Source organism: Ustilago hordei (assembly GCF_900519145.1).
Source record: "Ustilago hordei strain Uho2 genome assembly, contig: UHO2_contig_23, whole genome shotgun sequence".
Lineage (NCBI taxonomy): Eukaryota > Fungi > Basidiomycota > Ustilaginomycetes > Ustilaginales > Ustilaginaceae > Ustilago > Ustilago hordei.
The window spans coordinates 323,461-336,747 of record NW_024545265.1 but is presented as its reverse complement, the minus strand read 5'-3'; the positions used below and the strand labels follow the sequence as shown (position 1 = coordinate 336,747).

General features: G+C 48.5%; 4 protein-coding genes across 4 annotated transcripts; 2 read left to right on the top strand and 2 right to left on the bottom strand.

Moving 5' to 3' along the window:
* Positions 1-39: 39 nt before the first annotated feature.
* On the bottom strand, positions 40-854 carry UHO2_07099 (uncharacterized protein; the record flags this gene model as incomplete). The annotated part of the gene is made up of 2 exons (XM_041556555.1): positions 40-177; positions 333-854. 2 exons carry the CDS (start codon positions 852-854, stop codon positions 40-42), a joined length of 660 nt encoding a protein of 219 aa, XP_041412489.1.
* A 7,473-nt stretch (positions 855-8,327) lies between these two features.
* On the top strand, positions 8,328-9,305 carry UHO2_07098 (uncharacterized protein; the record flags this gene model as incomplete). Its single annotated transcript, XM_041556554.1, has 2 exons — positions 8,328-8,573; positions 8,664-9,305. The coding sequence occupies 2 exons, from the start codon at positions 8,328-8,330 to the stop codon at positions 9,303-9,305; spliced, it is 888 nt and encodes a 295-aa protein (XP_041412488.1).
* A 707-nt stretch (positions 9,306-10,012) lies between these two features.
* Positions 10,013-11,352, top strand: UHO2_07097 (putative GTP-binding protein SAR1; the record flags this gene model as incomplete). The annotated part of the gene is made up of 5 exons (XM_041556553.1): positions 10,013-10,036; positions 10,263-10,281; positions 10,475-10,533; positions 10,666-10,726; positions 10,946-11,352. The coding sequence occupies 5 exons, from the start codon at positions 10,013-10,015 to the stop codon at positions 11,350-11,352; spliced, it is 570 nt and encodes a 189-aa protein (XP_041412487.1).
* A 546-nt stretch (positions 11,353-11,898) lies between these two features.
* Positions 11,899-12,738, bottom strand: UHO2_07096 (uncharacterized protein; the record flags this gene model as incomplete). Its single annotated transcript, XM_041556552.1, has 1 exon — positions 11,899-12,738. The coding sequence occupies one exon, from the start codon at positions 12,736-12,738 to the stop codon at positions 11,899-11,901; it is 840 nt and encodes a 279-aa protein (XP_041412486.1).
* Between the last annotated feature and the right edge of the window lie 549 nt (positions 12,739-13,287).

Sequence of the window (13,287 nt, the reverse complement as noted above, 5' to 3'; positions counted from 1 at the left end):
TAACTATTCTTTGTATTGGCGAAAAAGTAAAAGTACAATTTAGTCTCTTGCAGCAGGGAAAGGGAACGGCGGGTTGTTAGCTCGGGGATCCGATTGACGTTGATGGTCGAAGGGGAAAGGGTTTTCTTTGCGTGCTTGTCCGATCAGATCCTCCAGTCCACGCTCTGTAACAGCTTTCTGCAAGCATCGAGATAAGAGCCAACGTGAGAAAAGAGAGAGACACCAAGTTAGCAGGTTTGTCCGCCATCGCCAAAGTAAAAAAAGGGCCCTTAGCTATCTGAGAGCCCTGGGAGAAGCTCGCGCAGCTTTGATCCAAGTCAACATGCCTTTACACAAGCCTGGTAGTCCTTGAAGAGCTTGCCACAGTCCTGGTCGTAACGCTCCATGATCGCACGCTTTCTTGTCTCGAGATCGGATTCGGCTGATGAGGCTGCACTTGTTGAGGCCGACCAAGACGACGAAGAATCCGAGAACCAGCCAGATTTCTTCTTGCCTGCAGAGCTTTCTGATGCTGGTGATGCTGTACCACTGGACGATGCCTCGCTCTGTCGCTGCTGTTCTCGAATCTGGTCGTCGCCTATTGCCAAGTAGTCCTTGAACCAGAGATTGAAGCAAGAGTCGTACCGGTGCTTGAGAGGTGTGCATTCTGGTGACATGGACGAGATGGCACCCAGTCCAGCAGCACCTTTCGTCTGCCATTCAGCTTCATTGTAGCTCGACGAAGCAGGAGCCGTCGGAAGAACGTGAGCGGTTTCGGGTGCGGGTGCGGGTGCTGCTGATGATGTCGATGCTGATGATGTTGGTGCCTTAGTCGCCGCCGAAACCGACTCGTCTTTGCTTTTTGAGAAGAACATCCTTATGATGATTGCAGCAGTGAAGGATGGAAAGGAGATGGCGGGGACCTTGAAAGCGGATCGAGGTGTTGGACGGAATGATGATGAGGACCCTGACAGATGGACTCGTGGAGAAGCGTCTACAGTAATTGAAGATAACAATTAATACACGGCGTTATTGGGGTCACGATCAGACTCCCTTTACAACAGCCATATATTCTATGTAATGCTTGGTTTTTTTATTAGAGTAAACCTAAATTACAGACACATATATATATACTCCATTCACCACTCTAGTGATATCTGAAACAAGATGTGTCACTTCATCCATACCCCTGCTTTGCTATGATACCGGGTGCCACCGGACTGTTGTCATGATGACTACCACTTACTTCATTGTGTTCCTCGCTTATGTGAGCTCCCTGCACCTCAGTGTCTCAGCTGTGGTACATGCATATTGCTTGAGATGCCGATGCATCTTCAACTCCCCCTTTCGACAGGATCTCCAAGCCTATCATCCTGGCCAATCATGAAGTGTTGAGACCCTGCAGAGGCTTTGTCAGAACATCTGTGACATTGTTTGCTGTTCTGGTATACTTGATCTCCACATCACCCCCTTGCACATGGTCGCAGATGAAATGATACCATGTGTCGATATGTTTCAGCTTCCAATGTTTGGCTGGATCCTTACTCACCTGTATGCACCCCTGACTATCTGTGTATAGTACAGGCCAAATGTTTGTGATCTCCAAATCCCAGAGCAGGTATGAAAAGAACAATGCTTCTCTCACTGCCTCGGAAGCAGTGACGAACTTGGCTTCAACTGCTGACAATGCTACACACTTTTGAACATGAGACCTCCAGCTTACTGGACATCCATATACATATGTTATCGACCCTGAAGTACTCCTTCATCCATTTGTGGGGTCAGATGCCCAGTTTGCATTGGTATACATCATTACCAGTGCATCCGAGTGCTCATTCGTCAACCCTCCTAGATGCAATTGATATCCACTTGTCTGGTTCAGGTACTTTACCACATGGATCGCTGCCTTCCATGCACTGTCGATTGGGGTTGACATGTATCACACCAATGGCAAAGGCGATATCTGGTCGAGCTGTGTTTGATACCCATAACAGTTGACCGACTAACTCTTGATATTCCTTTGCTTGTTGAGGTTTGCATCTCTCACCTCCAGGAACATTTGCTATGCACAACATGGGTATCCAAGATTTTTCACTTGCTTCTCTTAGCCATTTGTTCACCATTGCTTCAATGTATGCTGTCAAATCCAGAGATATCCTCCTCCATTCTCTATCACATGTGATCTTTACACCCAGAAATTCTTTGATTCTTCCATTGTCTTGCATCTCCCATTTGTCCATGATTTCCCGCTTGGTGCGATCTACTTCACCACAACTGGGTGATGTTATTAGCATGTCATCCACATATGCTGTGATGATCATAATCTTGTTGCCTGTCCCTCTTGAGTACAAACATGGTGCACTTGGCATGCAGTGAAACCCGATTGTCCAGAGATGTGAGTCTAACTCAATATTCCATTCTCAGCCCGATTGTTTCAGACCATACAGACCTTTCACTACCTTCAGAGCCTTTCCGGATGGTATTTTGATTCCTGGTGGAGGCTTGAAGTATACATCATGGTGTATGGTAGAGTTTAAGTACACCTGTTTTACATCAATAGAATCTATTTCCCAATCCTGTGTTGCTGTGATGGCAATCACCCCTCTGATGGATTGGATGGGTGCCACTGGTGCGAAAACCTCCATGTAGTCAACCCCTTTGCATTGAGTGAAACCTCATGCCACGAGCCAGGCTTTGAACTTTGTTGGTACAAGGTTTGCATCCATTTTGATCTTGAGTACCCAATGTGTGTCGACGGTGTTTGCACCCTTTGGGAGGTCAGTGTCATGGGCCTGGATGCTCAAGAAGCAGGAGGGTCACTGGTTCATATGGAAGGAGCACAGGTATCAAAGACCTAGTCGATACCAGTAGAGAGCATGGTCATAGTGCAGTCTCCATGGAGACCATGGACTCCTATGGACTCACATGCAAAGGAGAACCGAGCCACATGCGAGGAGGGCCAGGCACAGCCACGAGGAGGACCAAGCTCAAGGAGCAGGCACAGCCATGAAGAGGACCAAGCTCAGATGGTTACCACTCAGGGGCTTGAGAGACAAGAGTAATAGGACACTGGCAAGCAGGTCCTGAGGAAGAGGAGCAGTGTCGAAGGAGTCGACGCCAGGTCATGAGGAGGAGGAGCAGTGTCGAAGGAGTTGACACCACTCAAGAGGCACAGGGGTGCCAAGCAGGAGAGGCCCCTGAGCAGTACTCGATGAAGAAGGTACTCTCTGGAGAGAGAGCAGGAGCAGCATCGCTGGCGAAGCTGTGAAGAGATATATAACCATGCTTTCTCATCATCATAGGCCGAGTGGATCCTCATCGACTCTACTCACCATATAACTAGTTATCACTTCAGCATAAGTATACATTAGTTTCAGTCAGCATAGCAGCAATCTATCAAGGTTGCTCCTCATCGTAGTGTGTGTGTTGTATCACCACTACCTGACATCCGAAGGCACCCATAGCAGGTTAGCGGTCCGGATATAGATAGAACCAAAGGCAGTAGTCCACTGCGGTCTGGGGATCACTTCAAGCACCAAGTCAACACACTGGACACTCGTGTTGACGCCACCAACCTCATCACCAACACCACCAACCTTATCACCAAACACCATCAACCTCATCATCATCAACACTCACACCAGACCTTGGTGTCAACATAACCTACATATTGATATTGATCGTGCTGAGCTACCCCTGAACGGAGTGTCCACAGAGGTCAGCCGAAACCTATGATAGTATATACAACAAACGCCACCTGCTGTCACTGCGCAACTTGATAGTCACCAATACTGAGACAATAGCTGTTGCACAGTTTGATAGTCACTGAGTATCTCGACAGACCGACCTGGGTTTCAGGCGCGAGACCCCTGACAGTCGGCAATCTCCCACATGCCCATTGCTTCCAATCCATCCAGCTCCTTTTGCATGGCTTCTTCCCAGTGTTTTCTATCCTCTCCACTCATTGCTTCATGTATGGTTGGATCCAGGTTCTTCTTTTGTTCTGGTCACATTGCCATGAGTCCCAAGAATTTGCTGTCAATTTGAGTTTCAGTGATTGGTTCTGGTTCCATCATCTCCGCCATTCCTTCGCTTGATCTCTCTTCTGAACCTGTCTCCATATCTATGTATTCTTGCAATGGTTCCTTATGTGCTTCATCAAATATATTTTCCTCGTTGTACCCTAGGTCTTTGAAATCCTCCTCTGTCATCATTGCTGGAGGTGTCTTCATGTCAACTGGTTGCCACTCCATCCTGTCTGACCAGCATTTGGATTCCATGAATTTAGCTGAGTTGCTCCAAAAAATGTTCGGACTGTAGTCCAGGCTGTAGAAAAGCCAGCCCTTTCTCTCTAGACTGTATCCCAAGAAAATGGATGTGACAGCTCGCTGGTCTAGTTTCTTATTGTCCCGTTTGACTTTGGGTATGTTTACCCATGCCAGACAACCAAACACTTGTAGGAGTCTCAAAATGCGCTCCAGTGACTTGCTGAACATTGCTTGATAGGGGAACTCATTATCAACACTTGGAGTGAGGTTGATTTTGAATGCTGCAGCTCTGATCGCATATGGCCAAAACCTCTTCAGCAGCCTCCTCTGCATTAGCAATGTTCTCATCTTCTCTCCAAGGGTCCTGTTCATTCTCTCCACCTGTCCATTTTGTTTGCTGTTGTACCCCACAGTGGTTTGCCACTCTATGCCCTTTTCTAATGACCATTCTAATGCATCGTTGCTTTTCCATTCAGTTCCTTGGTTGGATCAGATCGCTTTTAGCTTCCGATCCATCTGTGTCTCCAGGAATGAAACGATCCTTTTGAGTTGCATGAATGCATGACTCTTTCGCATCAATGGCTGTGCATACACATACTTGCTATGATTGTCAATTAGCACCAGAGTACACATATACTCCATCACATGGGACAAGTCTATTATTAGGTCAACATGGATGAGATCCAGGGGCCCCACAGCTCTTTCACTGCTACCTTGCCCCATCTGGGCACTTGTGCTCTTGGATTGTACACACTGCTCACATGTCAGAGCAGTGTTTGGATCCAAATGCATGGTATGCCTATTCTTTAATTTACTTGTGATTGTCCTGGCTTTGTCTCTTCCTGGGTGTCTGAGGTGCTCATGCCATAGTTGTTCCTTTGAAACTTTTGGTTCATTCTTAATATGCTCGAACTCCTTGTCAACACCTTCAAACAGTGATGCTGACATGACCATCATGCTTTCTTGCCATGTGTCACCTTGGAACTCCAAAAGTCCTTGCTTGTGATTCTTTGCAATTTTAAGTGTCATGCCATTTGTTAGAATGATCTGGCTGCTGGTTGCATCCAATGTCACTCGTGCTCCTTCATCCATTAATGAATTCATTGACAGAAGGTTAACATTAAGATGTTTCACATATAGTACATTTTGGAGGGAGATTTCCCCATAATCTGTAGATATGCTTGCATCTCCTATAGCCGCTGCTTCCAAAACCTTGCTTCTGGCAGTAATTATCCACTTTCAGCAGGTTCTTGGGTGGATGAGCATGCTATAGTTGTTCACCATGTGATAACTTGCCCCCGAATCCAAGATCCAATGAGCTGTTTCCTTGGTGTTTGGGGGGTCTTGTGAGAGGGTGAGGGAGCACCACACTTCCTATTTAGGTTTGGTGAGGGGGGAGTCTTTGGGAATGGTAACTGTAGCGTCACATTGACTAATCCCATGTCCTGGTTGCTTGCAGATCCAGCATCAGATTCAGCATGATCTTCCTGCGTTCTTCGGGCTCGTGGGGCTATTGTCGGCTTCAGCTTTGGTCTCTCTGGTCCATTCGCTTTGATCATTGTTGCCAGCAGTCCAGGCACTGGCTTGGCAGGGGTCAATCTTTTGTGCAGGGATGCTCTCGACAGCATTCTGTCAGATGCTTAGTGCAGTGGTGAGGGTGTTGAAGTCAATTTGATGGACTGTGGTGACTGTCTCCTTATACACCAGATGCTGGATCGTGCATTTCTGCAGAGCCGAGAACAATGTATCATTGGCAAATGGTTTGCCAAGGAGGCTACTTTCAGTCTGTATGGACTGGATCTCTTGAATTAGCTTTCTGGCATCTGAGCAAAACATCTTTATGTCATTGAGCTGTGAGATGAGTGCAAGTCTGTGAGACATCTTGGTGGCTTCATTTGTGAGACTGTTTTCGATCTTTCTCCATACTTGGTTGAAAGTAAGGTACTCCTTGATCACATCTAGAATGAGGTAATTTACATTGTATTCTCCAGTAGTGTTGATTGTTCCACACAGAGCATTGATTAAAGCATCATCAAGGGAGCAGCTCCATTTTGGGTGCTTCTTGTCATATGCTCCCTCGAGATGCTTCATCGCATGGGGCATGGATCAGAGGAAAGATTTCATGTGAGCACTCCAGCTATAATAGCTGCATGACATGAGCTTTGGCACAGGTTCAAGGAGCTTTGCTAGGGTGTGAAAGTTGTATTGCTTGTCGCCATCATCGAAGTCAGAGTTGGAATTGGTGTCTTTGTCAGCTTCATTGTTGATGGCCTCTGGCTTGTTCTTGTTCATGGCATCATTGTTGACTTGAACCTGGGTGTTCTTGCCTTTTCTGCTTCCTTTGACCCTCATTTCAGTGTCTTCTACCATTGTTGTTGATGAGTTTCGGTTAGCTCGGTGATAGCTTCTTCAGACTCTTAATCAATTGAAGATAACAATTAATACATGGCATTATTGGGGTCACAATCAGACTCCCTTTACAACAGCCATATATTCTATGTAATGCTTGGTTTTTTTATTAGAGTAAACCTAAATGACAGACACATATATATATACTCCATTCACCACTCTAGTGATATCCAAAACAAGACATGTCACTTCATCCATACCCCTGTGTTGCTATGATACTGGGTGCCACCAGACTGTTGTCATGACAACTACCACTTACTTCATTGTGTTCCTCGCTTATGTGAGCTCCCTGCACCTCGGTGTCTCGGCTGTGGTGCGTGCATATCGCTTGAGATGCCGACGCATCTTCAACTACAGTTCTTCCACTTTGTGCCCTTTCACAAAATCACGTTGCGCCGGCGCAGTGAGAATCGTGCGTCTCATCTGCTCAGAATTCTGCGTGTTAGGTTCAGGCTTCGCTTCTCAACTTGTGCGTGCTCGAGATTACGATCCAGTGAGATGTTAAAGGATGACGCAGAGCCGATCTGATCGGAGATCGAGAATAAACCGATATCACTAGAGATCGGGTACAACCAAGTCCTGCTCGTTGTCAAGCTGGACCTTTAGGTATAGCAACTCCCACATTCGGCATGTGCCACCCATATGTATATATATCAGGCTGAGAACACTAGGTTCTCACCACGTTCTCTTAGTCAATTGAGTATATTTGTTTCTGTCTATAACTAGCAGTGACATCGTACTCAGACTCTACCCGATCGTCAGTTATCGGGACCAAACTCCAACAGTGTCAGGGCAGCAAGCGCCTTTCTATAAACTCATCTCGACACGAAACAGAGGACACATGGGCCATCATTCGGTCGACCAAACTAGAAATGAAACTATATTTCGCCACACCAGTAGCAAAGCCAAGGATCTACAAGCGATAACGAAGAAAGAGTTAGCGTCAGTACGATGATCCCAATCTTGAGTGTGTCACTGTGGAAATTTTGCAGCAGCAATAGTGGCAGACGAGTCTGCGCTGCCTGACAACGTTGCCTTGTCGATGAGCATGGCACCAATGCCACAGTAGCAAGAGTGGTTCGGCCTCAATGTCCATCATATAGGAGCGAAAGACGTTTAGATGGAATAGGTGTTCGCATTGAGCCTGCAAGGGCTCTAGATTTGAACTATGCTATTGTTTTCTTGGTATAATCCTGTGGATTTGAGCTTTTTCGCCTTGCCTGACCCTTGACGGCGCCGGTATAGCGTTTTGTCTACCATGCTGCTGCTGTTTGGAAAGATGACTTACCTTCTCAGTTGAGCAAGGGTGGTATGTGCTTCTCAGCCGAAACAGCTGAAAAGCAGAGCCAGACGCCTGGAACGTTGATGTGGTCGGGGTAGAAGTCGAGACTGTTCTGAAGCAAAAGCTCTTTTTGATGCTCAACTTGCTACCCTTTTTTTTCTTTTTCTTTTTCTTTTTCTTTCGCGCCTTCGCAAAATTTCCACCGCAGCCAAGCATCGCGGAATCGGGATGAGCAACTACCGATAGCGATCCATCTCGCACACTCCACAATCTAATCTGTTGCAAGTCGACAGCTTGCAAAATGTCAAGGTTGAGATATTCTTTATGCCATTCCGCTCTAGCGCTGCTTCTCTTCGATACAGCTCATCCCGATCGCCGCACATTGCAACATGACAGGATCAAGTACAAGCTTGAGACCGCGCATCGTCGTCGTAGGGGTGGGTGGTGCCACATGCTCAGGCAAGACAACGCTGGCCAAGCATCTCCTCCAGATCCTGAACCCATCCCAGAAAGGCACCAGCAGCGGCATCACGGAAGCATTTATCTTGCATCAAGACGACTTTGCTCCACCAGAAGCATCATTGCCCGTCAATGAGGAGTACGGTGTCACCGATTGGGACCATCCACCAACAGCAGTAAGTCTTGGCGCTCGGCGGAACACTAGCTGGCCCGGTACTAGTTGCTGATGCTATCGTCTCATCGATTAATCCTACTTGATGCCTCAGATCGACTACAAACGTATGCACCGCACCATCGAGCACATCAAATCAACGGGCACTTTGCCTCCAGACTTTTCATCTCATGATCACCTCAACTCCCAACCAGACTGCCCCATCGCCGAGCAAGTCTTCTCGACCTGGAAGGACAAGTTCGCTTCACTCGCCTCATCCAGTAGGACACCAGCATCGGAAGGACTTCGCGTGATGCTGGCAGACGGCTTCCTCCTGTACTACGACCCAGAAGTGCGCTCAACGATGGACGTCAAAGTGTTCCTCCGCACACCAAGGGCGGTACTCAAGGATAGACGAGAGCAACGCTTTGGATACGCAACCGCTGAAGGTACAGTGTGGAAGGATCCAGAAGATTACTTTGACAACATCGTTTGGCCGGCTTACGAGTTGGCACACAAGGCAGTGTTCAGCAACCAGGATGTGGAAAAGGGAGAAACAATCCGACCAAAGCATGGCGAGAAAGCGATACCTGGCGGACCAGTGGAAGGACTGCATGTGCTGGATGCAGATCCGATAGAAATCAACAAAGCACAAGGCGAAGGACAGGACACCGGATCTTGTTTCTCTAGAGAGATGACGCTGCTGGTCGATGAGACGTGTGCAGCAATATGGGACTATCTATCCAAACAGCTGTGATTCCCGCATGATGCTCACAAGACACATTTTTGATAAAAGTAAGGGCCAGCGCAAGTTTGCAACTGCTGTCGATGAACACAAGTCTCAAGGTTGAGCTCGCAGGTTCAGAGCATCCTCGTGAAAGGCGGAGATGGGATCGGGTTGAAAAGATCCCGATCTGCCACAGGTTTCGATGGTTCAGCGTTGGCTGTACGTGTGAAATTGAGCGCGGCTCTCTTCCCTTGTGCTGTTTCTGACAAGTTTGCGATCAAGCCGTGAAATCGGCTCTCTGAAACCAAAGACAAAGAAGCAAGCTAGCTAAATCGCGAAGAACCGACGCAAGCACACACGGCCGAGAGGCACTTGAATAATCAAACGCACGCGCTTGTGATTTGATTTTGATTGATTTTTTTTTGGCTTAATTTGCAAGATATTCCAACGAGGCTTCAGTCGCAGTCAGCCAAGTCAAGGTGGCCACATCGATACGCAACTGCCACGCTGCGCTTGGTGTGAAATAGTGCGTCGAATTCACGCTCAGCATACTGTAGCGTCGTCTGTCCACTTTCAACGAGTCTGCTCGTCATCATCTACATCGTTTCCTACTACCCTCGCCATCGGATCAACTTGACCGTCTCATTTTTGCCGTCTCATCTTTGCCGTCTCGTTGTTGCCGTCTCACCCTGGCCGACACCCGCATCCTCGAACCCCCACACACAGTCAAAGGCAACATGTTCATCATCAACTGGTTTTGGGTAGGTATCATCAAGCTGGACGGCGAAATGATGGCTTCCCGTACACCATGGCGATGTTGTAGTCTATCGAATAAATGCCGTGTGCTTTCCGACGGCTTCCGAGCGTTTGTCGCATCATGCGTGTCCAGGACAGCAAGTGCTGACCACAACATCAATCGAACCTCTTCGCACCTTTGTCTTTCATCGCATCGCTGCTGCAACATGTTCGGATGCTTGGCTACTACAGGACATCCTTGCCCAGCTTGGTAAGTATCGACACACCTTATTTGACACGGTTAACTCTTTCGCGTCCTCTTTGCGCCTGCTCGTCCATCGAATGCACCCTTTCGTCACACTCTCTCGTGCTGAGGCGGACGTAGGCTGATCTGACATGCCATGAAGATGCCCAAGCTGACCCTCTTGATCTCATCATTCCGCTTTCCTGGCTTGCCGCTACAGGTTTGGCGCACAAGAACGCCAAGATTCTCTTCCTTGGTCTTGACAACGCCGGTAAGACCGTACGTATTTATCAATCATTCGCAGCATCTGCTTGACCCATTGATGCGATTTCGCTGACGTCTACCCTCCACCTCTTTGTTTGTTCTCTTTATATCGGACCACATCCTCTCATCGTTCGCCACCTCCAACAGACCCTTCTTCACATGCTCAAGAACGACCGTCTCGCCACATTGCAGCCCACTCTTCACCCAAGTATGTTCTCATGCCCTCTCATGCTTCGCCGCAGCCTGTCTCGAGCCCCAACTGACCATTCGTCCTCTTGCTTCTCCTGATCCTGTCCACTCTCCCGGCTCCTCATGCACCCGATAATGACCTGTCCTTCATCTGCTTTCGACACAACTTCATCCACCATCTAATCCCCTTCTTGTACATTCCCTCTCGTTCGCGCGCGCCACTGTTCACTCACCACAGCTTCCGAAGAGCTCGCAATCGGCCAAGTCAAGTTCACCACATACGATCTCGGCGGGCACCAACAGGCACGTCGTCTGTGGAAGGACTACTTCCCCGAAGTTGACGGTATCGTCTTCCTTGTCGACACCCAGGACCACGAGCGATTCGCCGAGGCCCGCGCAGAGCTTGACGCTTTGCTCTCAATCGAGGAGCTCTCAAAAGTTCCCTTCTTGATTCTCGGTAACAAGATTGACGCTCCCGGTGCTGTTTGCGAGGAGGAGCTTCGTCAGGCTCTCGGGCTCTACCAGACCACTGGTAAGGGCAAAGTGCCGCTCAAAGACATCCGACCCATCGAGATCTTCATGTGCTCCGTTGTTATGCGTCAAGGTTACGGCGAGGGTTTCCGATGGGTCTCGCAGTACATCTAGGACCCTCGCACCCAACAACGATACAACACACTTTCACGCACAATCATTCGTGAGACCTCTTCACGCTCCTCTCCTCGCCCGAGGCGAGACAAGATCAAGCTTACTCAGTACGACCTTGTCTCAAGTCATCTCCTCACCCACTTACGAACCTACCACGCCACCACGTTTACCCGAAATGACAAAATGATCTCGATACTCGTCATGAGGCGATGATGTTCGTTTGTGTGTATGGAACGCTGCTCATCCGGAAGCGGTGAAAGGTTGAACTGCCTAGCAAGCTGCTACGATTATCGATCATTACAATACTTCAAATGCAGCGATGGAGAACAGATGGAGAGGAACAGAGGTGTCTCGTGTCTGACACAGACACGCAATACCTGCATCGGCCGTAGATGATAAGCCAAAGTGGTTGGAAGTGACATATGTACAAAGTGATAAGCGATCATAGCTGACTAGCTATACAAGCAAAGATCTTCTTTTGCTATGTGACCTATTGCTACTTTTGACCTCTGCTATGTGAGCTATTTCAGTCCGAAGGGAAGATACTTAGACAATAGTCTTCTTACCCTTCTTCTTCTCACTCTCCTTGTGACTCTGGAACTCGACGTCGCTCGTCAAACCGGCTCCGATCTTGGCATCGATATCGTAACCCAAGACGTTGACCTTGAACTGCTTGCCAATATCCAACAACTTTGCTGCCAACTCTTCCGTGTCCTCTGCTTTTCTTGTCCAGATTGCAATTCTGTAAAAGTTGGCCCTAGCGCTCATGATAACACCAGTCACCAACTCGTCCTCCGCACTGTTGCTGGAAGGAGGAACACCGTCGGGGAAGGGAGCTTCCAAAGTCTCACCGATCGCAGCCAACATGGTGTACAACCACAACCTGTCGATAGCTGCTCGGGTCTTGTCACGAGGCAATTGAATCGACCATTTACCACCGTTTGTGTTAGCCGGATCTTCCCAAGCAGGCTTGACGCCTTGTTTGAACAGATAGTAGTTGGCTTTTTGTGGAAGTTCAGAGGGAGGAACAATGTTGTTGTACAGACCCCAGAACTCTTCGACGCTGTCCAAGTCGACGACTTTGTTCATGTCATCACCCCAGGATTCTTTGGTACCACGAGCGGAAGCCATTCCTTTTTGCGACGGGTTGTCGAACCAGAGCGTCCAACGGTTGTAGAGCGGGTGCTTGACGTTGAAGTTGTTGGCGTCTTGGAAGACGGTGCGGTATTCGGATGCGTTGGATGCATCCTTGTTGGAGCAAGTGGCGACATCGTCAGAAGAAGCGCCAGCGTCTGTGGTGCCATTGACTGTCTGATTGACGGCAGAATCAAGAGCGGCCTTCGAGGCGTCCGCCGGGGCCTTGGGAAGATCTGTGGTGGCCGACATTTGGGTGGATGCTGAAGGAAGAGACGGATCGAATGCAAGTAAGAACGGGTGCGAGAATAGCCGTGTAAAGTGAGCGCGACTCTGCTACCAGATGTACGACCTTGATCAGATGCGGGACGCTACCTTGTCGTGATGCGGAAAGGATCGAGGCCTGAAACGAGTCGCTAGTCGAGAACCTCCGTGAAGAAAAGCGAGTCGTGACGGATGAGAAACCACTGAATCCGAGTCGAGAAGCTGCAGCAGTCTTGTCTGTAAGGGCCGACTGTCGCGAACGAATGTAGATAGAGAGTTGCAGCAGATTAGAATGACTGCTAAGTAGATGGTGTAGACGATGGTGTAGACGATGGTGGAGATCAAGCGTTGAAGGTGGTCGATGCCGGTGAGAAGAAATGAGACTGCAGAGAAACGGTTAGGCAAATCTGCTTCGACTTCCTCTAACGCACGAAAGGCGCTCAATCTGCGCTCTTTGAGAGAAATCGCAAAAATTCGCGCTCAAGAAGCTCAGCCTTAGATTCGGGCATCAGATCTCATCTCAGATTTTTTCTTTTG